The 26,796-nt window shown below is 41.9% G+C and overlaps 2 protein-coding genes across 5 annotated transcripts in view; one reads left to right on the top strand and one right to left on the bottom strand.

Annotated features, from left to right (window-relative positions):
- The window catches only part of usp7 (ubiquitin specific peptidase 7 (herpes virus-associated)), a 39,216-nt gene extending 25,365 nt beyond the window's left edge, over positions 1 to 13,851 (bottom strand). For 3 of the 4 annotated variants that reach the window (XM_049560128.1, XM_049560130.1, XM_049560131.1), the window contains exons 1-10: positions 12,839 to 13,851; positions 8,564 to 8,668; positions 8,112 to 8,310; positions 5,991 to 6,129; positions 5,349 to 5,437; positions 5,116 to 5,224; positions 3,017 to 3,147; positions 2,562 to 2,616; positions 2,347 to 2,427; positions 1,712 to 1,802 (exon numbers count right to left, since the gene is read on the bottom strand). In XM_049560128.1, the coding sequence (XP_049416085.1) occupies positions 1,712 to 1,802; positions 2,347 to 2,427; positions 2,562 to 2,616; positions 3,017 to 3,147; positions 5,116 to 5,224; positions 5,349 to 5,437; positions 5,991 to 6,129; positions 8,112 to 8,310; positions 8,564 to 8,668; positions 12,839 to 12,929 (1,090 nt within the window). In that variant the 5' untranslated portion in view covers positions 12,930 to 13,851. Of the gene's footprint in view, positions 1 to 1,711; positions 1,803 to 2,346; positions 2,428 to 2,561; positions 2,617 to 3,016; positions 3,148 to 5,115; positions 5,225 to 5,348; positions 5,438 to 5,990; positions 6,130 to 8,111; positions 8,311 to 8,563; positions 8,669 to 9,637; positions 10,100 to 12,838 lie in introns of those variants that run through there. The other variant, XM_049560132.1, reaches the window with a different exon arrangement.
- Positions 13,852 to 16,056: 2,205 nt separating this feature from the next.
- hapstr1 (HUWE1 associated protein modifying stress responses) lies at positions 16,057 to 26,316 on the top strand. The gene is made up of 5 exons (XM_049560154.1): positions 16,057 to 16,478; positions 17,602 to 17,682; positions 18,325 to 18,392; positions 18,582 to 18,792; positions 20,827 to 26,316. Exons 1-5 carry the CDS (start codon positions 16,283 to 16,285, stop codon positions 21,141 to 21,143), a joined length of 873 nt encoding a protein of 290 aa, XP_049416111.1. The 5' UTR covers positions 16,057 to 16,282; the 3' UTR covers positions 21,144 to 26,316.
- The last annotated feature ends 480 nt before the right edge of the window (positions 26,317 to 26,796 follow it).

Raw genomic sequence — 26,796 nt, 5'->3', positions numbered from 1 at the left:
AATGATGCAAGTGGATCCCAACTGGTGCAGCCCCAGGATCCAGACTTCTCCTCAGTCATTATTTAGAGGTCCACACAGTTTAATACATTCAGCGTCATACACAGGTTTGGCCATATTTTTTTTATTTTATATACTTTATTAATCCCCCTGAGGGGAAATTCAATTTTTTCACTCCGTTGTCATTAACACACAGGTCCGAAAGACACACACTTGAACAGTCGACCCTCCGGTTCCCAACCCAAGTCCCTATGGACTGAGCTACTGCCGCCCCGTCACCTAGCTAGTTTGCTGTCTCTGTTAAGTAGCTGTCCATTAGTCACTCAATCAATAGCAGGAAATGGCACTTAAAAATAAAAGCTCTATGCCAGTACTGCAAAATAAAGTGTTTTTTACAAACACATTTGCGAGTCACTTGTGGTCCATTCAGAATGGACCTTCAACCCACTTTTGGACTGCGACCCACTGCACTAAATGTCATACCTACGTCTTGTCGCCATCACCTTAGTTAGCTGCGTCTCATTCTACATTGACTGGTTTGTAGATGGGCTGTTGTCCTCTCTGTAAATAACTGAAAGGCGTCTGAGATTTTGGGAGTTTCTCCAAAGCTGTCTCCTTCATGTGCTACCACTGCTCATTTTGTTATGTTGCATTGTTCATGGACAAACTGAAACCTACGCTGTACATTTACTTGACAACTGCTAATTTCTCCTCTGCTCCGATCGCTGACACCTGCCTGCTCTGAGCGCAGCCTTGTCACCCTCTCTGGTGCTAAAACACACACATACACACACAACACACTGAAGTGCTGCGCTGCTCTCATTACTCGATGATAGCCTGTGAAAACTTCCTATAATTGGTCTTAAAGTCAGAACCATTCGAAAACTGTTTTTACACTAAAAACAAATCCGACCATGATTCAGTTTGATCTGGACCGATACCCCCCATTTTTTCATTTGACCAAGGTTTGGCTGTTTGGTCCGGGGGAGGTTTCAAACTTGAACAGAAAATTGTTCATAAGTTCCAAAAATATTGAGCACGTGCTAAGCTCTTGTGAGTGCTCTGATTAATATATTTATGCTTAAAAATGCCACGATATATTGAAAGAAACCAAGCAATTGTACCTAAAAAAATCAAACACTCAGTGCTCCCATAGGGCCTGAATGGATTTATCCTCTATTACATAATCTCATTTTCCTGTGCTTGCAACATATGACTGCCAGATTGACAGTCGAATTAGGCTCCTCAGATCTAATCGTTTAATAGTCAACTATGCAGGGTCACCCCTAATAAATATAATATAGACCGTTTCATTGCTTCTGTTGCTAGAGGGACAGCTTTAGTCCCTGTTTTCATCCTGTCAGCTACGTATTAAACATCGCAACAGGAAACACAGAGGGACCCATTTATAGAATGTTTATGTTATGAAGTTTTAAATGGTCTATTAATATATAAATGGGCCACAAATAATTCCCTTAAAATGACTCCTGTCAGCATTCAGCAGCCTGACAGCGGAAGGAATGAGGGACTTAGAGTCGCAGTATGTTCTCCTAAGGAGCCCATTATAACACCAGCCTGAGGTCATTACAGTGAATATCAGGGTGAAAAGTCCGATTAAAGCGACGCAATCCCGTGAAAACATTTACTGATAGTGCGGCACCACTGTTCCACTGTGTGAGCAAAGCCAAGGAGTTGTTTCAATGTTGCTACTCACTGTTCTTCTTTCCTTTTATGCTAAGCTGGATGTCATAGTAGTCCTCTATCCGCTCTGACCGGTAGTCCACGTGCTTGCACTGGATATATGACTAGAGAGTGAGTAACACACACACAGACACACACAGACACAGACACACACACACAGAGGTCAGATTGTACGATACAGTTGGCAAGTCAAAAATATGATTTCTAAGAGGGTCACTTCTTGATTTAACCTCCTTCTATTCTTAAACTGACCTTGTTCCAGGCCACATCCTGTGCTCAGTTAGACGACCTCACTGACATCATTCATGCTAAACTGGCATTACTGTGTACTCTACCCTCAATAAATAAACAGTACAATTCTCACTAAAAAGTTATGTTTTTATAAAGTGATGAATTTTTTTAAGAACTACACAAAATGTGACCACAACCATGAGGATAAGCCGAAGCCCTGAGAGGCAAGCGTGAAATTCATTGTTTTTCATTTTTTCCCCATTTGTGAAAAAAAGCTAAAAAACAAACAAAACATAACGTAACAAAAACATAAAATTAAAAAAGTGGACAAACGATCAGCAGAAAAATAAATCTCTCTTGCCTTTCAGGGCTTCAGTACAAGTCAGACAGGAAGAGGTAAAGAGAGAGAAAACTTACCACCATCTTTCCTCTGAAGAGCTTGGGGATGGTTCCCTCGACACAAGTGCCTTTCATTTTATTCTCCACATTGTCCAGGAGCTGCAACACACACACACACACACACACACACACACACACACACACACACACACACACACACACACTTAGTAAGTCAGTCAATATTCAGCATGTATACACATTCACATTCTGTAAGAGAGGATGAGAGAACTCACCACTCTGCACAGCTCCTGTACATCGTGTTGCATGAAGCTATCTAGTGTTTCCCATCTTCACAGAGGAAAAAGAAAACAAAGCAAAGCACTTAGATACAATCCTCACTGAGCAGGAGCTACAATGGCTGGTAACCACTTAAAATTCTACTAAAAATAATATTCAACAGTCTTAAAGTTACAAAAAAACCGTCTGGTCCCAGCATTAGAAGCGTACACTGACTCATCAAAACCAAATCGTGGCACATCAGGCAATATCCTGAATCGAACAGAAACAGTACTGTGGCAGACTTTGTGATATTAACAAATATCGTACCATTGTCTAAAGAATCAATATTGTATTGTGAAGAAACTTGTGATTTACACCCCTAATAAATACTGGCTTTACTTCCCATTCTCGCCTCCGGCTGAGTCAGACAAAAGAAAGGTGAGCTGTCAATTAAGAAAGTCTACACTACCCGAAGGACTTGGTGAGTTTCTTGGTGCCGACAGGTTTGTCACTGTGTTGCAGCTCGTAGAAAACCCTCTGCAATGCCAGGGGAACGCTCTTGGACGAGTCGTCTCCCTCTGTGGGCATCATGTACACCGCCTGGGGAGAGAGTTACACCAGGATTAGTTTTAGACAGTGATACTGTCAGATGGAGGTTACAGATTCTCACTGTTTGTGAAGAATTTCACAACATTTAAAAACTTCATTTTCATGACAAGTCACTTTAGAGCTCCTGCTGAATAAAGCTATGAAAAAAGACTATGGTGAATTAACAGAGCAGTGTGTGGAATTTCAAGGGGATAAATTGGCAGAAATCAGATATAATATTCACAACTATGAATCGTTGCGTCTTCCAGTCCTTTATAGCTACATGGAGAGTGGGTACTCTACCATGGAGTCTGCCATGCTGCACCCCTGTCTTTCTACAGTAACCCTGAACAGACAGCCAAACATTTGCTCTAGAGTGGGCCTTTCATGTTTTTACATTACCTGATGGCCACCGTAAGTTCTCTGACACACTTGGAAAAGGAAGGGTGCGCGAGCAGAGAGGTATTTACTTAGTTGTCTGTTGTCTGCAACCTCATTGCTAGATACCACTAAATCCTACACATTGCTCCTTTAAAGGGTCTCAGTGAAACCATATGATAGTGGTGCAATGATATCAGTGCAACAAGAAGAATCAGCAGCAGCTGTAGAGTGACATTAACAAGTACTCACACTAATGGGAAAAGCCACAACACACAGGGGAGAATTTTACACCATATGTGCAAGTTGTGAATGTCAGTGTACAAAGTAGCATGAGTCAGATTTATCAAATGACACGAATCAGGAGAGTTGACTGACAAGATGATGCCAGAGGATTTGATGTCAAGTTGAAAAGCACATGCACCTGTTTAGCAGTATTTCAGATTTTAACCCAATGCTTACTGGGAACTAGATAATCTTAATGAGGGAAAAGAGGTTGCTTAGATCACTATGAAGCTGGAGGTGTGCAGTTCTTCATCATGCAGCTCACTGTGACTGCCCATTCTTGTTCTATTACTCCCTGCAATATCGCTGTCAACAAATGCCGAAAAAGACAGCTGTCTTGTTTTGCAAATGCATTTTTGATGAACAACAGCAGTAGTGCTAATCTCACTGACAAACACACTGTATTTCCTAAGTCAACTTGTGTTTCGCCAGTTGCATGTTTTAAATGTGAAGTGGCAGCAGCAGGGAATGTTCGGTTTACATCAGCAGTAACTTATTAGGGTTAGGGGGGTTAGGGTTAGGGGTTAGGCTCTATGGTGAGCATCAGGGACCAACATCAAACATTTGGTTTAAGTGGTAACACTGATGTTGTCATGAGTTTATTAACTGGTGGAAAAATGTCTTAACTGTGGCTACTTCTGTTATGTCATGTCAACAAACCACGTCCCTAACAGCTGTGCTCGTGAGATCAGACTGGAGACGTAACCACTTAAAAGATGGGCGAGCACTTGCTATCTTCCAATGTTTGTACTTTTAGAACAGAAAACACATGTTTTATATGATGATAGTCACCAAAAATGACACACAATTTAGCCAACAGCAAGTAGGTTGTTCTAAGCGATGGTCATTTACCAGAAACTTTCAGCTCCCTAATGATCTCCCACTGGGCATCTGCCACCTAATTTTGTTTTTGTTGTGAAATAAGGAAGTATCATATAGATAACTCCTCATTTTAACTTCAAGGATCATCTGTTCCCCATCCATTCTGGAGCTTTCGAAGCAAAATTCTGTTAGGAAACGATGTCTAAGGGAAATTATTTTCACTGTATATTATTACTGGAGAGACTTAACAACAGATTTTCCTGTTTTTTACTGGACAAGAAGAAACGCTGCTATATTTGAGGATGGCCTTCAACATTTGTGACACATGTCAACATGTGGACAAAAGGTATAAGCACACGAACATTCAACTGAAGCGCTAGTCCATATTTACACATGTAATATACATCATTTATCTGCTCAGCTAAAGCCACTTCATTAAAATGTTAAACACACACTGCACCTCATACAAAGACATACAAAGAGATAAAACCATACCCTTCGTAGCTGGTTGGTGAAGAAGAGTGTCTGTAGCAGGCTATTCATGTAGCATGTAGCTCCTTGGTTCTTTAGTCCAACGTAGCCTGTGTGTTTCTTAGAGTCCCATCTGGTAACAGAGAGAAAGGAGATGTTACTGTTAGAATTCATAAACCCTAAACACGAAAAATAAAACTGTAGAAAACCCAAGCCAGAACAAAAAGATCCCAGAGAAAAAACCAGAGGCTACGTACGCCACTCCATGTGGGGCATCTGCCTGGACGTAGACTTCAAATGTGACTTTGTCGTCATCAATGAAGCCCCTCTCTGGATCAGTCACGTCCTGTAACACACCACCAAACGGTTCATATCAAGGCAAGGCAAGGCAAGTTTATTTGTAGAGCACAATTCGTACACAAAGTAATTCAAAGTGCTTTACAGAACAAGAAAATGCATTAAAATCACAATACAAAATAAAAACATAAATAATCATTATAAAATGAACTTTAAAAGAGAAGAGTGCAGATAAGATAAGATCCTTTCAGTCATATGCACAGTGAAATAGAGCTGTTTTGAGCCTAGATTTGAACATTGTCAGAGTAGAGGCCTGTCTCACATCTTCAGAAAGACTGTTCCAGATTTTAGCTGCATAAAACTGGAATCCTGATATCAACAGGAATGGGTAGAGGTAAAAGCATTTACTGATATTTTTACCTTTATTTATGATTAAGAGATCCAAAAAGACAATGAGCAAATAGCGCTATGGTACATAAATATTAAAAAGCTCTCAAACAGAAAAGCCAATTATTCTTTGGTGGCTCTTGTCCCATCTGAAAAATGGATCTGGCAATTAAAAGAAAGCTACCATCGATAGCTCTGTCAGTGTGTGTACTTACACTCCAGGACATGAAGTTGGAGAAGCCCCAATCATTCTCTTTGTGGAAGAACAGGTGACTGATCCTGCGGCTGAAAGACTTCTCGTCGTCTTTGTAGTTGATGATCTTGAGCATGGCCTGCGCGTGGCACGACCATGACCTGGAATAACAGAATCCAGAAATCTTTATTAAACCACTTGCTCATGAACAACCATACTTCATTGAAAAAGCAAATTCCAGCAAATCCCATAACGTGAGTTTTTGATACAGATCTGGATCTAGTTGGAGATTTAACACATTCTGTTAAGGAATTCAGCAGGCATGGATGAGGAATGAGCTGTCTGACTGAGTGTTATCTAGTTTAGATTCTGTTGCCATTCATTAGAGATTATAAACCTGATCTTGTGTTTCACATAAAATGTAATTAATGTGAAGCCAGCTCAAATAAATTCACAGCCAGTAGGTTTTGGACACTGTTCAACAATGCATAAAGCAGCTGATATATTTTTAAACAATGGCGCTTTGATATTGCTAAAACAAAAGACCATGTTACTGAACTGTGACCTTGATTTATTGCATCTAGTATGTCGCAAAACAAACAACAAGCAGACACAGTAACCAATACTGTGATCAAAAAGCAAAGACAAGGTCATGGGTCCCCAACAGCTAATATCTATTCCTTTCTTGTATTTTGCTGGTGGCTTTAAAGAGTACCTTCTGACTCAAAAAAGAGGTATACCATGTACCAGAAGATGAGGTCATTACGATTGTTGTCTGCAATGAAATCAAAGTGAGCTGAGGTCTAAAAAAGGAAAAACATCCAAAAAGACAATGTTTCTACAAATTGAATTCAAAGTAAATTCAAAATACAAAATAAACCACCTGCACAAGTATTCATCTTATCTACAAAAACACACCGCCATCAAAGCAGCCAAACATTTTTGGAAACTGCATTCTTATTGAGTTGGAGATCATCTGTGTGTAATCAAGCTTTGACATCTGGAAGGTTTAACAACTTTCAGTTTCCTGGCCAAAAAGCCATCATAAAGACAAAAGCCTGCCCCAAATACACCCAGACAAGGTTACTGAAAAAGTGCCAATTAGAGGACAGATAGATATCCCTAAAAAGAAAGTATATGTCAAAGCTGTGAACTTCTGAAGAGCTGGCCGCCCTCCTTGTCAAATGTCTGTGTGTAACAAACACTAGTGAGGGAAGATGCCAAGAGGCTTATGTCAATTTTGAAGGAGCTGCGGGGTCACATGGCTAAAAAAACTGTTACACTGGTGCTTCACTAGTTGCAGCAAAGAGAAAGAAACTGCTGAAAAACCTATTATGACATGCGGGCTATTGTTTGCATGAAGGCACGTGGGAGGGTATGTCAATTTGGAAGAAGGTTTGATAGTCTGATGAGACCAACGTTGGGCTTTCTACTACATTTGAAATGATCCAAAGGTCACACAGAAACAACACATGGCAACTATGAAGCATGGCGGCAGTATCATGCTGTGGGGATGCTTAAAGGGACAGTTCGTCCCAAAATCAAAAACATATTTTGTCCTCTTACTTTTAGTGCTAGGGAAGGTAGCACTTTATACTTGCGCTATTATGTCAATGTTTAATTGCAGTGTATGTCCTCAGCTAATAGTGTCTAATGTTCAAACTGACTGTGTACAGAAAGTGGCATTAAAGGAGCATGAGAGACCTTTGAAAACGATGACGTAGACACCGACGTTTGCATGCTGATTGGATCTTATCTGTCACAACAACACAACATTCTAGCTAAGTCTACATACTTTATGATTTTATCCTTCTTTATCCTTCTAACCATGGCTGCCTCTGACAATGGATATTTTCAGTAAAAAGTTCCATCTTGTCAAGCTTAAGCAAGGAAATTTCTGGTCTTACTTTTCGCCATCTCTGTCATATTTTCTGTAAAGAAGCAACCATCTGCAGAGTGGACAGTCACTTGCATGCCCAGTGTACATCAATAGTCAGGTGTTTTCAGGTGGTTAGTATAGACAGATTATTTCTAAAATGGTGCTTAAATGTTTTTGTGTACAGAGATTAGTAGTATTTGTGTGGATGTGGCCTGTGTGTCTCTGCAGTGTCCCCTAAATCCCTCGTCCCACCAGGACACTTACGTGGAGTCTGATTCTGCGTTACACTGCAGGAAGAAGCCCACGCTCTTCTGGTGTGGCCGGTCTGGATAGAAGCGCGGCATCACCATTATCTTCCATGGAAGGTTTCGGACAAAGCAGGACGGGCTGAGCACAGACTCACTCAGGCGGCTGAAGCGTTCTACAACGAAGCGGAAAGTCGCCTCTGACCGCCAACTGGTGTCTTTGGAAAGATGGAGGGACACAGTAAGGAAGGAGGGGGGGCAGGTTAGATTGTGAACAGTGAACAATTTTCCTCCAGCTCTCACTGACAAGCCCAGGTGCAACTGGAGACTAACGACTTCACAGCCAATTAAGCTGAGTAATTCACAGGATGATGTTAAACCTGGATTATGACAATTACTTTCACAGCACAAGCTTCCAAACAAGCAAATAAGCCAAGTGTTTGTTACAGTGTAAGAGAACATCATCCTCACCATCCTCCATGTCCTCCTCTGTGTTGTTGTGTCCATCTGCCATGGCCACGTTACCATTGATCACCGGGTTGGCCGGGATTCTTGGAGGGTCGTCTGTGTCCCCAGCTGTACAAAGAGAGAAACAATGTGATAAGTCTGAAGGGTTCTAACTTATATATTAAGGTAAAGACAAATTCTTCAGTTTTGCCAACTATATGACTTCAGGTCAGCAATCAGGGGTTACAAAATGTCAAACTATCATATCAAAATCAATACAATATGCCATCGAGCCATAAAAAAAAGCCACACAAAAGGCTTCCTCTCACATTTGTGCTCATTTTCTTCCATGTTTACAAGTCATAATTGAGCTAAAGTAATTACCATTTAAAACTAAAAGTTGTAACTACAACAGACAATCTGCTAGATTATGTTCTCATAAAGCTTGTTTTGCCAGGATTCTGTGAATATATGCACGCTTTAAAGAGCAGGACAGATTTATAATCTCATAATCAGCGCAAAGCACAAAAACAGCATCAACTAAGATCAGACTTTTTTGTATCAAAAAGCAAACAAGCAATTCCGCAACTACTGTTTTCATCTTTATCTCTGGCATCTCCACACACGGTGATCCTTCCTCTCCCCTCTCATACTTTCACTGGGAAAACCCTGCTGAGACAGCATGACTTCTTCTTTCCCAGTCTGTGTGTCAGCGAGAGGGCAACGCAGACAGAATGTGTGTGTGTGTGTGTGTGTGTGTGTGTGACAAAGACCATGCGACATTACAGTAGGCCGGGTAATTATGGACACAATGCAGGATTAGGCTGCAAGTCATCGCTCAAACAAAAACACACGCGCGCAGGGGACAACAATTATCCCAGCCGAATAATGAGGTGGCTCGATGCACGGTCTCGTCTATCAAAACACTGTGGAACAGAGGAGCTTTGCGTGGACTTCAAGGAAGTGAGTGAAATCTGTCTGGATCCTGTGATGATGACAATGATGCAACAGAAGCCAGACTTGAGAGTAACGACAGCACTGATATGAGCACTCAGGCATATGTCTCCAAATGTGTTGATGTGTCAGTCTGTCTCTTACACTGTATTTCATGCGGATCTCTGATCCTTGTCTTCCCCCGTGCTGACAGACGCAATGGTGTCAGTGGTGTGTGTGTGTGTGTGTGTATCTCCAGGTAACGTTACTGACCGAGTCCTACAGGAGGCTGACCTCCTTTCCTCAAGTGGATTATGCCGTGCTAATGGGGTCTGTCAGTCAACTCCATGACAACTTCTTGTCCCGCCTACTCCATCAGTCTATCCTGAAACCTCTGAGAAGTACATCCTAATGGATCACTGAAATCTGCAGGAGCTGGAGCTGGATGGAGTGCCAATAATTTCATATTGGAGAAAAATGCCTGAAGGTTTAATGTAGAACTTCCTGTCACTCAAACTATGCAGGTGTCTGGAAGAGGAATATCACAAGCATCTCAACACAGGATATTTTTACAGGAAGCATCAGAGTAATTGATCTGTATACCTGCTATTGTTGCACTACAACAGTAACAGTAAACATAAAGTATAAACACATCTCTTTATCTCATATTCTAATCTTTCCTATGATTTAAAAGTCCATCGCCTGTAGGGGGAAAGCAGCAAATAAAAGTCCTGATCATCATCAAGATGAATTTTCTCCCATGAGACAACTGTATGCTGGGCAATGAGAAAAACAACTCCAGATGTGTGTTTAACCTACAGCAACAAGGTTATAACAACACAGCTGATACTGTTACACTGACTTGGCACTAAGATGCTGAAATGCTGTTTGATGCATCAGACATCAATTGTGTTTCTCTACAGTATGAAAAACCCTTAAGACAAATAATATCACTGGAATTATACCTTTTATGATTTCAATAGCATCTTAGTCATTAATCATGTCCTATTAGACAACTTGGGTTTCATGAGATATCCCTTGACAAATAGCATACTGTTTGTTTTCAATTAATTTCTGACATGTTTGAGGAGCTGCTACAGGCATAACCACTAGATTGATTGCGTGGTAGCAACAGCCTGGCATATTTTGCTGTGGAAAACAGATAAAATGACTTAGATATGCAGAGAAGATGATGGACTAACCCCACTGCAAGTGTACGGACCCTCACGCCATGAAGCAAATTTGGTATCTGTTGCTATGAGCAGTCAGACAAAAAAGCAGTTTATTGTGTCAACTTGTTTTCACTGTCCTTGTAAGGCTGCAGTGCACTGGGAGGGAATCCAAGAAGGGTGAACCAGCAACTAAGGGGTAAGGAAGTCTGGTGAGTGCACCTGCTAGTAGTACCACAAGTATAAAAACGGACGATTAAAAATTGTAAACGACACCTGGGGCTGTTTCTAATTGCACTTCTGTGTAATTAAATAAGATATGTTGTATGTTGTGTGAAGCCAGATAACAAGCAGAAATGTGTGTGTGAGCAAATAATAAAATGCCTGGGACTAAATGACGCAGTGATGCTGAAGGCTCTCTCAAAGCCTCTACTCTGCCCAAAGTTGACATTAATAAAAACTTTATATAACACTAGGGAAGACGTTCAGTGTGTGAATCGCTTGCTAAACGCTAACATAGATGGCCCTGACTACAAAGCTGACTAACAAAAACACAGATCATTAAAAATGGCGAGCTCCATGCCGTTTGGTCGTCCATACAATGAAGCAGCAAATCCCCGCGCTGCCTCTGTGCGGGCCTGGCTTACCGCAGCGGCGACTACCGTTACTTGCCAACACTGCTGTTTGACATAACACTGCCAAACGTCAACATATAAACTAGCAAACAACTAATCCAAAGCTTGATTTACATTCAGTCTGACACATTGTCGTCTGCTCTGGTAGCATGACTAAACTTGTTACAGCACACAATTTAGCAAATCACGATTGACGCATCTGCGTTAGCAACCTAGCTATGTAGCAACACTAGCCGCACACATATTCATCTGCAGGCCGTTATTAGCCAACATTAGCTGGAATCACAAGTACAAGCTAACACGCTTAAATTAATGCTAAACAAAAAATACCACCCAGAGTTGGTACATTATACCGCTCAACAGCAATTAGGGCAAAGGGGGGAAACAATCTACACTGCGTGAAGCTAATATTCAAGGCCTAACATTTAGGCAGTAGCTGAATCGAACGTTGCAAAATACAAGCCACCATTTTGGAACGCCACACACCCCCTCCGTGAGTGTTTAGCCGACCAGCTATCTAGCATGCTAGCCGCCGAATGAACGCAAAGAAGCGGGCCTCGGGGCTAATTGGCTAGCTTAAAATTAGCTGTCTCGTTAGCAATGTACACTGCGTTTTACCAGCTAAATGAGGACACACAGCAATAAAACAGACACTCGGCACTCTCTGCATTGAAAGTATTTACTACACATATTGAGGGGTCAAATGTGCCGACTTCGCATTTTAGGTGTCAAACTGACAAAATGTACCTTGTTGTTAACCGACATCGTTACTTTGCAGGCCCGTATTTAATGTACAAACCATCAAGACACGATGCTAACACACTATCTTTCCGAAAGGCTGGCGTAACGTTAAATGTCGAGCTGTTATTAAAGGGCGATATTTTGTGCTACCAGACACAAACGGTTACTTTGTTAACGAATTAGCTAACTTTGACGAGAAACGCGGGCGCCGATAACTGTCAAAATCAACCCAAAGCCCACTGTGAAGTCAAAGCACCATAGCAAGATTAATTTACCTAGCGATGGCTCCATGTTAATTGCAGACTAACAGCCACACTGTTTACAAACATTAAACGTTAGGTTATCAACAATTAGCGGGCCTGGATTTCTATGACTGCATGTTGATTTTAAACTGCGATGATCTGGCAAACTGCATCTGAGAAGTTGTTCCAGCAAACGGCCGTTAACAAAAACTGAACGGTTTATTTGGAAATAAGTGACCGAAACGAATGAATGATTTCCGTGGCTAATATCTGACAGAGGTTGAACGGCTCATTTGGGTTATTTACAAGCAATCGACTACTGCAAGCATACCGAGAGAAATTCAAGCTCCGTTCGCTTATAACGCAAAATGAGGTCAGCTCCACACAAGTATGCTGCAACGGACGCACAATCAGCAAAAATGCAGCCGGCTATCCGAGCTAGCCTCGGGCCTTCGTGTTTACTGTAAAGTTGAGCTCCGCTTGCACAAATGAAAGTCCATGCATTTCACGTGCAGCAGTTAAATCGTGACAAAATAGGCTGTAAAGTGTCCCTTCACCCTTCTTGGCACCATTACATACCTTCCATCTCCATGTCCTCTGGTTCGCTGAGCTGCTGCTCGCCGGCTTTCTGTTGCTGCTGCTGCTGCGTGTGGTGATGGTGGTGGTTCATGTTGGCAGCTGTTGTTGTTGTGGTTGTGATGCGGTGCTCCCTGTTATCTCTGTTAGCCTCGACCTTGTCCAGGGTCGGCTCGGCGGGGAACCGGGTTCTGGACTGCTGGTGAGGTGTGGTAGGATGCGGAGGTGGGGTGGACAGGTCGAGCCTCGGCGGCCGGGCCTGCTCTGTTGCGACCTCGGCCTTGTCCGCTGTCAGCGCCGGGGAGTGAGGAGGGGAGGTCGGCGGGGGAGCGGGTAGAGAAACGCGGACGTATTTGCTCGCTATTCGCCCAATCTCGGCGCCTTTGGTGGGTGCGAGTCGCTGGCTGACGGCGGGGGGTGGGATGGATGGACCGGGGCTCCGAGGAGGGAGGCCCGCTGAAATTAGCTAAATCAATCCGGCTTTACCCCGGGAAATGTGGGGCAATGAGACAACGCACAGCACGACCTGTATGTTGGGGAACAAATACCCTGTTTATAGCTAGCGTTAAGCTACCTGACACTAGGCAGCCAACTGGTGATATAGGTACAACAACAATGAAAACAACGGTTCATTTGCTATAGACACACATTCAACAACTTTGCCTGCGATATCCCCAGTCCGTGTGCTCCTCCGATTGTCCCTCGTCTGGGGAAGAGCGGAGGAAAAAGCTATCCATTCAAACCAGTTTCCAATACGGAATAGCACTGATGTTAATTTGGAAGTTCGCGGAGACGAGAGTTGCCACGGCCCGACATAAAACAATTCCCCCAAACCGCCCTAACACGATAAACGACAAAACGCGGCACCTGGTTGCATTTCGAGCTAACCTCCTGTTTGTGGTGAGGAATGTGCCCGGTCATACAATGTTAGCCTGAGCTGTGTGGCTCTCAACCCGCTCCTCCCGTGGTTTGTGATGTGTGTTGAGTCTGAGGTAAATCTCAAAATGGCGGTCGCGCTTTTCTCTCTGAAATGTCACATCCGCATGGAGATCCAAACACTGGCCCATCCCCGGCCAGGTTCACATCCATGTTAAATGATAGGGATCAGGCGTGTGCATCGGGTACAGGGGAATATATTAAAGTACGTACAAAAATTATTAGATTAATGGAGATTATAGGAATGATAATACGGGCCTAGGCATGCTGGTGACTGCATGTTGCACTGAGGGCCCAATCAGTGATTTACAATGAGTTGAAGAGGGGGGAAATCGTTGTCTGGTGTGGTACTGAAATGCATTGCGGTCCAAAAGTTTGAAATCACCTGTTATATTGATGTTTTTCTTCTTTATTTTATTAATGGCTATTTTAACACATATAAAACAGCACATTTTAGGCAACAAATGAAATATGTTCATCTTATATTCTCTGATCCAGTTCCAGTGGCGCTAACTCTACCTTCTATGTTTTGTTTGTTGTGGAGTTTGAAGAACAGCATGTATCACCCATTAAATAAAATAATAAAAAACACATTTATCCATTAAGAGGAGACAGGGGCCCCTTTTCAAATGGGGGTGCATTTTACTGAAAGGTCATGCTACAAACATGAATGTAGGATCTTTTTTAAATTTAATTTAATTTCACCCAATTTTATTTTATTTTAATTTCATTTTTTACTCCAACGTATTTTACAACTTTACATTATGGAACAGCATTTCATAGGATACTTTCCACTATACTGTCTTAGGTGACCTGCACTCTGTTGATGGGGGCCCATTGCTGCTTTGTGGCGTTTAGTCTAGTTTTCATTTTATGTAATTTACTCAATTTACTCACTTATTTACACATGTATTTAATTTATCTTGTTGATGATGTGATGCAGCATGATCTTGTGATGTTCTTCAAGATTTCAGGGGGCTGCTAACAGGTGTTTTCCCACTTTTGCTGCAAGTACTGTATTATTCAAGGCTCAATTAAAGTAGGGTAAGTTGCCAAAATTAGGTTCTAATTTAGATTATCCAAAATAAGTCTATCCATCCACCAAAAATAGCCTGCAACCTTCCTCGGATGAGACCCTTTTTCACTTATTTCGTAGAGGGATGTTTGCCAAAATCAGGTAATACATCATTTATTTATTCAAAATAAATAGCCAATACATATACATACAAAAACAAATACATAAATTGATAAATTTTAAAAGTGCAACAGTGTAAGCCTCCATGCATAATTGTGACTCAGCTCAGCCATAGTAGTGGAATTAAAGATTAATTAGAGAGAGAGAGAGAGAGAGAGAGAGAGAGAGAGAGAGAGAAAAGAAAAATATGACAGTACAAATAAAAATGTCACTTTACTCACTGGTGAAACTTACCAACTTGTATATCATTGAATATAACCATTGTGAGGGACAATCTACGTCCAGTCATTAATTATCTTTTTACTTAGACAGCGTTCAATATGTTATTGACACTTTTACTGGTCCATATCTGCAGTGCTGACACCAGACTGTGCCTGTCTGTGTCAGACAAACCTTCAGATCTGAGTAAATGGCACCCTGCAGTGGATAAAGAGAGAACTACACCAGAACTCAGTCTGAGATAGCGTCGGTTGTTTTTTGTTTTTGTTTTTTTTGTTTGTTTGTTTTTTGTTTTTTTTTAAAATGACTGTCTCACTTTCGTCTATCTCGTTTCATTTTATGTTATGGTTAGTGCTCATTATTAAAGTATTTTTATTAAACATCAAAAATAAATACATCAAATATTATGGGTAAATCATCATGAGAGAGTCATATGGGATTTATTGGGTGTTCATAATTATCAGCTAATATTAGAGGTTGTTGCTGTGGAAATATAGAAGTTTGATATAATAAATAAAGTCATTTTCTTGCCCATAGGTTCTGAATTAAAACTAGGGGCGATGAATAAATTCACAGAAAATTATATTGATGATAACCTTTATTTAAAAGGTATCTTCTAAAACATATTATATTATATTATATTATATTATATTATATTATATTATGCGCTGTTTTCACGACAAATCTTGCGCTCTCTCGCAAGCTTTAGTAAATGGGGATTTTTTTCTGTGGTTCTTTTGTGTCAATGCTGTGACGGACGTGTCCAAGAGCCAATGACATTCTGAGGAAGGCTCTCGAGCCCACCCTGCAGTGCTCATGTCGCCAATCATAGCTGACATCTGGTAAAATGGGCGGGGTCAAGCGCATAACAGGGTAGTCTGCTTGTATATATTTCGACGTCGGCTACCAGGAAAAATAGTTGGCTAAGCTTATCTTCACAGATGGCATTTAGGATAGGGAACTGCGCTGTATTGTAGTGCGAAATATTAAAACGCTAACAGTATTCATGAATTTATTAACATAATTCGTCATACGGGGTCCATATATTCATTTTTTAACACATAAAGGCGCGTTTTACTCGAGTTTAGGTGCATTAAATGGAGGAGAAGAAGGAAGACGGAGACTCGGAGATACAGGAACACGGACCCGAGCACTGGTTCTCAAAATGGGAGCGGCAGTGCTTGGCCGAAGCGGAGCAAAGGGAGCCGAGCGAGGAGGAGGCCGACAACGATCAAGAAAAACTGTGGCATCTCTTCCAGAACTCCGCCACTGCTGTGGCACAGTTATACAAAGGTTTAAATCAGCGCTGTCGTTTTGACTGTTCGTCTAACTGTAGTTAACGCTACATTGCTAGTACGCTTCTGGCTTGTTGGTTAGCACACTGGCTACTTACCGGGCGTTACAGTGAACTAACGGTAGCGTCACTGTCGGCAGAATGCTAAGTAGCTCGTTAGCAAACTCAGTGGCCAGTACTGGGTAACGTTTACAGCTGATTTTGCAATGCTAAATTTAGCTAGTTGTGTTAGCCAGCGAAAAAATAGTTATGAACTCGAATCCGACGTTTTACACTTTGTTTTATTGTTAAACAATCATATCTATTGGGACTGACGCAATTTAAGCTGCTAAAGTTCATATGAAAACCTTTGTCAGTAAGACTCCTTGTTGACACCAAGTTAGACAGCAGCTGATAGCTAACGTAACGATAGCCAGGCTAGTTACAAAATGGCGATGGTAACAACAACCGTAGCTACGCGACATTCCCAGATGACAGTCTCTTGTATACTGTCAGTGTTACCATCTGTTATACCGGGCGCGATTAGCTGTTGAAATGTGATTTAAAGATATAACGTTAACGCCACATAATATACTCTAGTCCCAAAACGCCCGGTTTGCCGCTGAGTGGGCAGTTTGTTTAGCAACGCGCAAGTTAAGCTAGCGTTATAATCACAAAATGGCGAGGATAGTATTGGTTCGCTGTGGAAATATTGGTTTGTCTACAGTATGCTGCGACTGTGGTGCTTTGAGACGCATTACATTCCGGTCCTTGTTGACAGAGCTCGACTTGTTAAGTCTATCCGTGTTTGACATGCATGTTTGACATGGCTCTGCAACTTTACTGCTGAGAGGGCAGTAAGTTTGTGTGTCGGTGCTTTCTTGCTAAACAAGCTGCTGCCAAGCTGGCCATCTAGCGCTGGCTGACAGTTATTTTTATGCCAAACCCTGTCCCTGCAATTGTAGATGTAAGACAAAATGGCGAATGAAAATGATCTTCACGTCAACCCTGTCATCACCAAGCTGTAGTGCCTCTCAGATGTTCTGTTGTCCTTTGGTCACATTAGTCAAGAGTGCTTTGCTTTGAAATTATGGCAGCATGTACTGTATAGAAACCAAACATATTTCTCCTGTGTTCCCACAGACAGAGTATGCCATCAGCAGGGCCTGTCATTGTGGGTGCCATTTCAGAACTCTGCAACAGCCCTTACCAACCTCTACAAAGGTATCAAACCACATCACTCCTTTCTCCATCCCTGTGCCTCTGAGCAAGATTTATTGCTGCCAACTACTACACCTACTGTTGTTTTTGTGCTTCCTTACATCAAACAGGCTGTCATTGTACTCGTAAATACTGACATGTTTTTAGGCTCCTCTGACAAGATGTAAACACTCTTATCAGCTCCATATTGATCAGTCTGTGACAGGGCTTGTAGGTTATTGTATGTCAGTGAAAGGCATGTTCACTGTAGGGTTAAAACACTGCATTTAAAAGTCTATAACAATGTCAGGAATTCACTGGTGAAACAGAGGTATTTTGTTGTCAGTTGTAAGAATGAGATTGTACTGGACTTGACTCCTAATTTCGTGGACTTACTCCTCAAAACTTGGTAAAGGATTCCCAGGTAGAGTTGTGCTAGCGAGTTGTTAATTTGCTGTTGATTTAAAAACTGCCAGTCATGTTTTTTTATGTTGTCACAAAAACATACAGAGCTAAAAGTACAGTTGTAATCCATGATACTAAGATTTCCTAATAGTTTCTGGCTTTGGACTAAAACATTGTCACTGTTACCATAAATGTTTGCGCTGCTTTGGAATACATGATAATGAACAATGATTATTTTCATGATGCCTTTCACCATCGCAGAGAGTGCTGAAGCCCATCAGAGAAGCTTTGATCGGGGCATCCAGATAGGCCACCAGCGCCGTAATAGGGTGGGTCTTGTTCCTCTGTTACCTTTGTTAAGCACCTCCATTCTCTTGTATCTGAACAAAATGTGATATAACACCTCCCTACATTACGGAGCACAGGAGTGCTGAAAGGGGGAAAATGCATTAGTGTTTTGTTAATGAAATTAAACCTTGCTTAACTAATGGATGTATCACTCCTGTATTGAATTGCAGGACATGTTGGCCTGGGTGAAAAAGCGCCGAAGAACCATCCGCAGGGAGGATCTTATCAGCTTTCTATGTGGCAAAGCACCACCACACAGGAGTAGCAGGGCTAACCCCCGGCTGACTATGGTGGCCCCCAGCCGGGCTAATTCACCAGCGGAGACTGGTTCATCTGTGGAAGCAGACCTCCAGCCCTTCAGGGAGGCCATAGCACTGCATGGTGAGTTAAGTGCGAGCATGGCACACAGCCTACGCACCAGTAGTCATTCTAGCCACCAAATCAGAGGCATGGTTTACAACCCATGAGGCAGCCACATTGTTGGACAGAAAATCAGTGTTACTGCTGTTCTATAAGGCTATTTAAGGTTTGGCAATGTGTTATAGAGTGTTTGTGTGAAAATGTCTTTCATATGTTTTATTTAAATACCAGCTGGCTCATTTATCGTCACCTGAAGCAGAACTATAAAATGTTAAAATAAGTCTAAACACCGAGGTGCAGCATGTTTTTTTATGTGTGCGAGAGAGTGTTTGTGCATGTGTTTGAGCACATGCTTGTCCCTCAGTAATCATACTCTGCCACATATGGCGCAGAGATAAGGGTATGTTACGCACGGGTGTATAAGTATTGGCCAATGGTGAAAGAGGGCCTCACGTTCTCAGCCCCTCGTGTGTGTGTTTGTGTGAGGGAATGTCTCACTTAAGCACAAGCGAAAGCAGTCCACTAATAATGACCCTGGTTTTAAATATGCAGACGCCGCTGTTTCTGTTTGTAATGCAGTTTCTTTACTGTATGTTGGTATTTCTGCTGTACTGTCGGTGCACACGAGTGCTGAGAACATTATCTAAATGTCCCCACATTTTAAATGTCTGCTGAGGTTAGCATGGATGATGTTAGGCATTTGGTGGTTTAGGTTACAGAAACACAAGTTCAGTCTGTGTCAGGAGGTTTCAGTTATCAGATACCTTTTGCATTTCACAACCAGTGTCTGTGTGTTGGGGCAGACAAAATCATTTTGATTTTACATGGACAAATTGCATTTCACATTTATATCCAGTGCCAACTCTTGACAATCAAATTCACAGAATGTTTGTTCAGTGTGGTGACACACATGAACTCTGTATTTCTAACAAACGTGCAGTTGTTGTGAAGACCGATGTGAAAAGCTTTTATCTGTTAAATTAAAAATAAGAAAGCTGCATCATGAATACAGTTCATACAGTACGTGAGCATTTAGAGAACACTTTCATCTTTACAGTGAGGGGATAAGGGGATAGTAGGGGTATAACGATACACCAACACGGATTGATATAATGATTCAATGATTAACGATCCAATACTATCAATGCAAAATTAAAACACTTATTCATACTTTAATTTTAAAAATACACCCATATTTTCAAATTCCCAGGCAACATTTGTGTCACCATTTCTGTCCAAGTCACGACTTAAGTTATGACGAGTTAAGAGTCATTTTGTTCAGCCTAAGTTTTGACACTAAGCGATGACCTGTGTGTTGTGTGTTTGTCATCCGAACAATGTCATTCCAAAGAAGCTTGAACCTGACTCCTGTTCCCCTCTAAAGTCCAAAATGGAGACGGAAACAGCCATTGACGCTACGGCCTGAGCGAGTGACCTTGACAAATGATGAGGTTGTTTACTTGTTGTCTCCTTCCCATCACAAGGGAACGTCTTGCCTGGTTACACATTTCAGTAGCCCCCCCAAGGAGCTGGTTATATCTCAGAGGAAAAAAGTGACACTCCCTTCATGTCTTAAGATAAGATCAGAGATGAACACTTAAGCTTTGATGACTGACATGCTTAAGCAGTGCAAAATATTTTTTCCCACAAATACCCTCTCTGGGAAGATGAGGCACCATCTTTCTGCCCCTGTGTGTTGATGCCACTTGGATCGGACGGTTGTCATTTTGGTTCGTGCAAATATGATGAATATGGGATTGATGCAACAATGATGTGCTTGGTTGTTTGTCACTGTTCGTCCACTTAAAAGACACCATTGATGTACATGTAGCCTTCATTCAAAGGTAGCTTGCCTCATTTCAAAGTCCATAAACAATGGAGACGAATAGTTGCAGCTGCTACTGACCGAGGGCTTTTTGGATCCTTTTTTTTTTTTTTTTTTTAAATCTCGCTATCAGAATTTTCACATGATATCCGTTGCATTTCTCCATCCACTGATGCCCTTGGTCTGATGCTGCTCTCTCCTCTCTATCCTGTCCCCTCCTCCTTTCACAGGTCTGAGTGGAGCCATGGCGAGTATCAGTGTGCGCTCCGGTGCTCCAGGGTCTCCCACACATGTGAGTGGGAGCAGCAGTAATGGAGGCGGTGCTGGTGTAGGTGGATCTTCTGGCTCGGGGCCGGTGTGCCGCAGCAGGCGCAACGGGCTCCAAGACGTCGACCTGAACACTTTCATCTCGGAAGAGATGGCACTGCATCTGGACTCTACAGGCTCTGCCTCTGCTGGAGGGGGAGGAACCAGGAAACGAAACTCCACCCAGTGCAGTGATGTCATCACAGACTCCCCTACACACAAACGCAACAGGATGATCTGATCTGCTGCCTGCCTATGTGTGTGTGAGAGGGTGAGGGAAAAGCCTTCAACGCCAAGGCGAGGAGAGGGGGGGATGGATGGGCTTATGTGGGACAGATGGACAGATCCCTGGCTGTGCAAAAGAACGTGGGCTGAAAATGAAAACAGGGACTGAAGGTCTCAGTTCGGTCCATTTAGATGTTGAATGAATTCTCTTCCTTGTCTCCTTTCCTCACAACATTACTACAAATCACTGATCTGCAATCAGAACGTTGATGGGTGTGTGTGTGTGTGTGTGACTGGGAGGTCTGGACGACACCACACACTCCTCAGACATTGCTGCCCCGGAAAGGAGACAACGAAGGAGCTCATTCTGGGGTCACAGACCGTTCTCGAAGGGGTGAAAATGCACCTTGTGCTACTTGACAAGTAAAAGCCACTTGATCCTTGACACATTTGTGCCCTTCCCTCCCTTAGCCTCACTCATCCTCACCCACCACCTTAATAAGGAAGTGAGGGCCATGATCAAATCGTCTCACTCAGCGAATCAAGTTGCTCGCCAAATGTCCGACCTGACTCTGTCAGAGACTCACTTCTGCGTCAAACAACCACCTGTTCTTTCTGTTTCTGTTACTTTATCATCGCAGCTCTCAGTTGACATTGCCTGTCAGTGGCGGAGATAAAATCACTCAGTAGGAGCACATCTGTGACGTCATCCTGCTTCACTTGCCGCTTGTAACCAGTTACACATCTCTGGCTACTAGGTTGATGGCATGTAACTTTATTCTCTGCTAATACTCTGCTTCAACACTGGCTTGATTTAGTTCAGCCAGACGCCCTTTTTGTTTTTAAGTTCAACCACCAGTGTTAAATTCTAGGTTTGTTGCCACTGTTTGCAGCAGTGATAGCCAAGTTAATTTTGCGTTCTTTCTCCACCTTATTTTTTCTTTTTGTTGTTGAGGATAAAGGAAAGGAATTTTTTTTCTTTGTGTATACAGCTTGTCAGACAGCCCGTTTGCTGACTGCGACGCCCTCTCCCCCTTTTACCCTAGTCTTATTATGAAAGCAGCTGCTGTTTTATGTGATCTTGTGATTATTCTGATGAGTTGCAATAAGGATTTTTGCACTTAGCTTTCACCTCTAACTCATGCAAACAAATCGGCTCTTCCATTGTATCCCAGTTGTAGCCTCATCAAGCCCTCGACAGGCCTGCTTGTGGTCACTCCACGCATTATTTACCGGTTGGTGCTTAGAAAAAAGTTGGAAACAGAGCCATCACGCACACCTCTGGTTCCAGCAACTCTTCAAAAGTGTTTGATAAAGTTGTGGAGCGTTCCTGCGTGTGGGCTCTGCTTGTATTCAAAGACTCAAGAGTCATTTCCTGTCAGACAGATGATTTATTGGAAGATAATTGGTGCTGTAAAGAAAGCGTGAATCACAGAGATGTTTACAAAGGTAGCATTTCTCAACAGACCTGCCAAGCATGCCAGCCAGCGCACACGAAGAACTGGATTATTTGGTTGAGTGTGAGATTGGGGTGTTGGGACAATGTCTGCTTTTTGTATAAGGGGCGTGTGCATTAATAAGACGTGGATGGGTTTGATTTTACTTGGTACAGGATGATGCAACTCGGAGCTTGTTTCGTTCTTGAAATGGTCGTTGCCTTCCATCCTTATGGAACGGAGAGGAGACACTGATATCATGAGTCAGAAATTTGGGTTTATTTAGCAGTTTGTAAAGTAATATAAACTGATGTTAGTGTCGTAATGAAAGATTATTGGAGTTGAATTGTAATAAACTCGTTAGTATATGCTTTCATTTAGCATAGGAAGCTAACAAAGTGTAAATTATAAAAAGAAAACCTTGAGTTGTCTAGTTATCAAATCAATTCTATATATTCTCAGTGATGCCCTGCCATAGTAAGTTGTCAGTGAGGCGTAAGCACCTCAACTTAACCTGTTAATACCCGCTGTCGCTGACTTGTAAGATGTCAATGTTTCCTGCTCTGTTTTTCCTCCTTTCTGTTGACCTGTTCACTCCCCTTCACCTTTATGACCTGGAAAGTGGGTTTTCTTTAGTTGTATAAAGCATGCCAGTTTTTAACTTCTGTTACAGTTTGGTCACAGATTTCATTTTTGCGTTATAGGTTTGCTTTTATATTCATACATGATTGCTGGCTTGTCAGTGAGAAGAAAAGAACCAGGCTGAGATTTGTTGCTTCTGTCTAAAAAAAATAATAATAAAGCGTTCTGTGTTTTAGGAGTTTAAGTGAAACCACTGAATTAGACTGAAAAGGTCAACGTCATATTGGAAAAGTGAGATTTGATTTGCGAGCAGAGAGCGTCTGATTACTGTAAAGGAGGGTCAGAAAGTGATTCATGTCAGTCTTGGATTAAAATTGTCTAAAAAGTAAACGATGTCTTGTAAAGTTCTGGGTAGCTTCAGCTAGCACAGGTCTAGTGAATGACATAGGAAGGATCAAGGTTTCTTGAAAAGGAACTTCGCCCTCAAAGTCATATTTAGGCCACATCCACACTTATGTTTCATTTTAAAATGCTTAACTATTGCTATGTTTATGCTGGGTGTCCACACTAGTCCGCCATTTTGGATCCCTGAAAATGAGGTCCTTGGAAAACATTGGTTGGCTGCTTTTTCGAGTCGCGACATGACTTGCCCACTGTATGTACACATTAGTCCATGATCAGCCCCCTTCGCTCTTTGGTCTGGAAGCAAAAGCCTTGAAGAAAATGCTAAGTTAGCATTTAGCTAACTATAAAGTATTAGGTGTAAGACGGGTGTTAAAGGTCAGCATAGTGGTATGGGTTACATCTCTGTTTTCATAAGATGAATCATGTCTTTGTGTGTGATGAATTATAAAGTGGATTATTGCAGCGTTGTAGCAAGGTTTAAATAACCATTACATTGGTGGGTTTGTCTAGGAGGTGGGTGCGGTTTGTAGGGGCGTGTCGTGAAGGCTTCAAATGGAATTTGAAATATGAAATATTGAAATGAAAGCTATACGTGTCTCTTGTAGTCTGGGCAGCCGGAAACAATGACACAGACATCTGCATTTGCTTCTTGATTCGATCTTCAGCTAAAATGTCAATTCAAAACATCACAGCTAGGTTTACATTTATTTATTCTACTTTTGTGGGTACTCCTTTCACATCGCCATGGCTTCCTCTAGCAAGGGATAACGCTCCCGCTACCCTCTAATATGGCAGCATATTGGCTACACAATGACTCCCAATCTGTTTTCTGTTGCCCTGACCATCTTATACTCGTGTTACTTGCTGCAACAGTTCCACCACGGTGTCGGTCCAAGCAAAGAAATCTGTGGTATTCACCATATCCGTAGTATTTTCTGTATCTAAGCAGCCAACCTTAGAGTAAACCACCTGCTTCCTGTTTACACTGACACATGCATGCTCAGTGTACATTAATAGTGATATGCATTTCAGGCATGTTAGCATGGACAGAAATCATTTCTGAAAGTGTGCTAAATACTTGAGTGTTCAGAGACTGTTCCCATGCGTTTTAAAATGAAAACGTATCCGTGTGGATGTGGCCTTAGTGTCCGCCAGACAGTTTTGAACTCTGCAGATTGCTCAGGGCAGACTATGGAGTGAATCCTGACAGCAGAGCTGACAGCCTGTCCACACGCTCTTCATTAAATTGAGTTTTTCTTCCTCCAGACACTTTACTCACTGTTTCCTGTCTGACGCTCCGCATTGGCACTGGTAGCATTCATGACTGAAACCAAATGGCGCGTGTTGTTACAAATTAGTAGTTGAAACCTCCCAGTGTTTTCAGTTGCATGACATGTCAGCTAAAGGGAAGATGTGAAACGTCTGCTGACGGGGAAATTAACTTAAAATTCAGACTGAAGAGTTGGCTACAAGTGGGATTGTGCCGTATTTCTAATCCCACTGTTCAACCTGCGGCGTTGACGACGACCCCCCCCCCCCCCCAAATTGATTAGCCTGGTTATAATAGAGGGGGCACTTTGTGTTTTTCTTTTCTTCCCCTGAGCCAGTCACCGGCCTTCATCCACATTGTTTCAAAAAGGCTGACTCATGCCACGTGTCTCTGGAGCCAACACTATTATCAGCTGTTTCTTGATACTTATTTGTTTAAAAAGTAATAAATGGCTAATCTATATACTTAACATTTAATTGTTGGTATGATATATGTGGTTCACATTGTAAAAGAAATAAAACCATTGAGTTGCAGTTGGATGGACTATGTTTCATTAAAATAAAGACAATGGAGAGTTTTGTTTTATCTTAAATCTGATTTGCTCACTAATTTAAGGGTTTTCTGTTAAACATGTACACACACATTTTTATATTTGTCAACTTGAAGCTCTGGGGTCTCATTTATAAACACTGTATGCACAAAACGAGGCCTGAAAGAGGCGTACGCTGCTTCCCACGCAAAAGTTGTGATGAATAAAGACAGACTGGGTGGGAGAAACTTTGACCCGTGCTAACAAACGTTTTGGTGATGGGAAATGAGCGATGCAAATGGTGAAGGAGAAACCTGATTGTTGGAATATTTTTGGCTTTTGTTCATACACACATTTTTAGTGTGGCTCCTACACACTGTTTTATAAATGAGACACCTGCTCTGTTTACTACAGGAGAGTGACAATCCTCCAAGAGGTGTCCTGATTGGCTATAAAAAAAATTACGTGCAATGCAAGGAGGCTTAATTTTTGTCTTCATTTCTAACCATATTTGCAGAAACTGAAAACTCAAGAACTTCCACCACAGGTTACCCTTAGATCTGGTTGCAGTTTGCAAATTTATGGCATGCAAATTAGGAGCGCTGAGCATGTAACGACTAATTTGTCAGTTATAGTCCAGAGGCTGAAAGTAATCACATTTCACAAGCCATGTACGAGAGAGAAGGACTGAAGTGACTGATTTATTTATTTAATTTTGTAGTTAGAGGGGCCTTTAAAGTTATTAAAAAAATACTGGATTTAACTGTACAGGTAATTGATTTAGTTGACATGCACAAGTGGGTAAAACACTTCAGTCATGCATTAAATATTGTGAGATTGTGACTAAAGCAGGTCTGGTACATTATTTCAGAGCTGAGGTTTCTCAGTTTAGGGTGGCTTCATGTCTGGACTTAAATTAATTCAAGTGACGTTTACCTTAGCACTCTTTAGGCCACTAGATGGCGCCAGAGGACAGCATTAGAAAAAACATCACTTTATCACATGGCATTAGCTCTGCTCATGAATCTATGATGAGGACATGCACATAGACAAGCATGTGGAGTTTGTGTTAGCCCAGGGGTGTCAAACACAGGTTGTTCATCTGTTTTGTAAAGGATGAACGTCTGCAGAATGTACTTGTAATTCTTTACACAAAACAGTGACAATATTGGAGCTGATGGTTTTATTGGTCCATCCCATCTGAGATCAAACTGGGCTGTATGTGGCCCATGAACTAAAATGAGTTTGACACCCCTGTGTCAGCCAGTTCTGATACTGTAGTGTTTTATTTTTAATATCCACATTCTGATGAAAACTGCTGTCCTAAATTTGTCTACTCCATCCCATCTCTGAGGCTTTCTACCATCTTAAAGGTTCCTTCTGCAATTTCTGACCTCTGGCAGCACTGTGAAGCTGTTTTTTGTTTTTGATATGAGTGGGTTTCCAA

This window comes from Epinephelus fuscoguttatus, linkage group LG19 (genome assembly GCF_011397635.1).
Source record: "Epinephelus fuscoguttatus linkage group LG19, E.fuscoguttatus.final_Chr_v1".
In the NCBI taxonomy this organism is placed as follows: domain Eukaryota; kingdom Metazoa; phylum Chordata; class Actinopteri; order Perciformes; family Serranidae; genus Epinephelus; species Epinephelus fuscoguttatus.
This window is presented reverse-complemented; position numbering and strand designations above follow the sequence as displayed.

Coding starts and splice junctions, on each gene's coding strand:
- hapstr1 (XM_049560154.1), top strand. CDS start 16,283: ATGGAGGAGAAGAAGGAAGACGGAGACTCGGAGATACAGGAACACGGA. Junction 17,683..18,324: donor CCTTACCAACCTCTACAAAG/GTATCAAACCAC, acceptor TCACCATCGCAG/AGAGTGCTGAAGCCCATCAG. Junction 18,393..18,581: donor GCCACCAGCGCCGTAATAGG/GTGGGTCTTGTT, acceptor ATTGAATTGCAG/GACATGTTGGCCTGGGTGAA.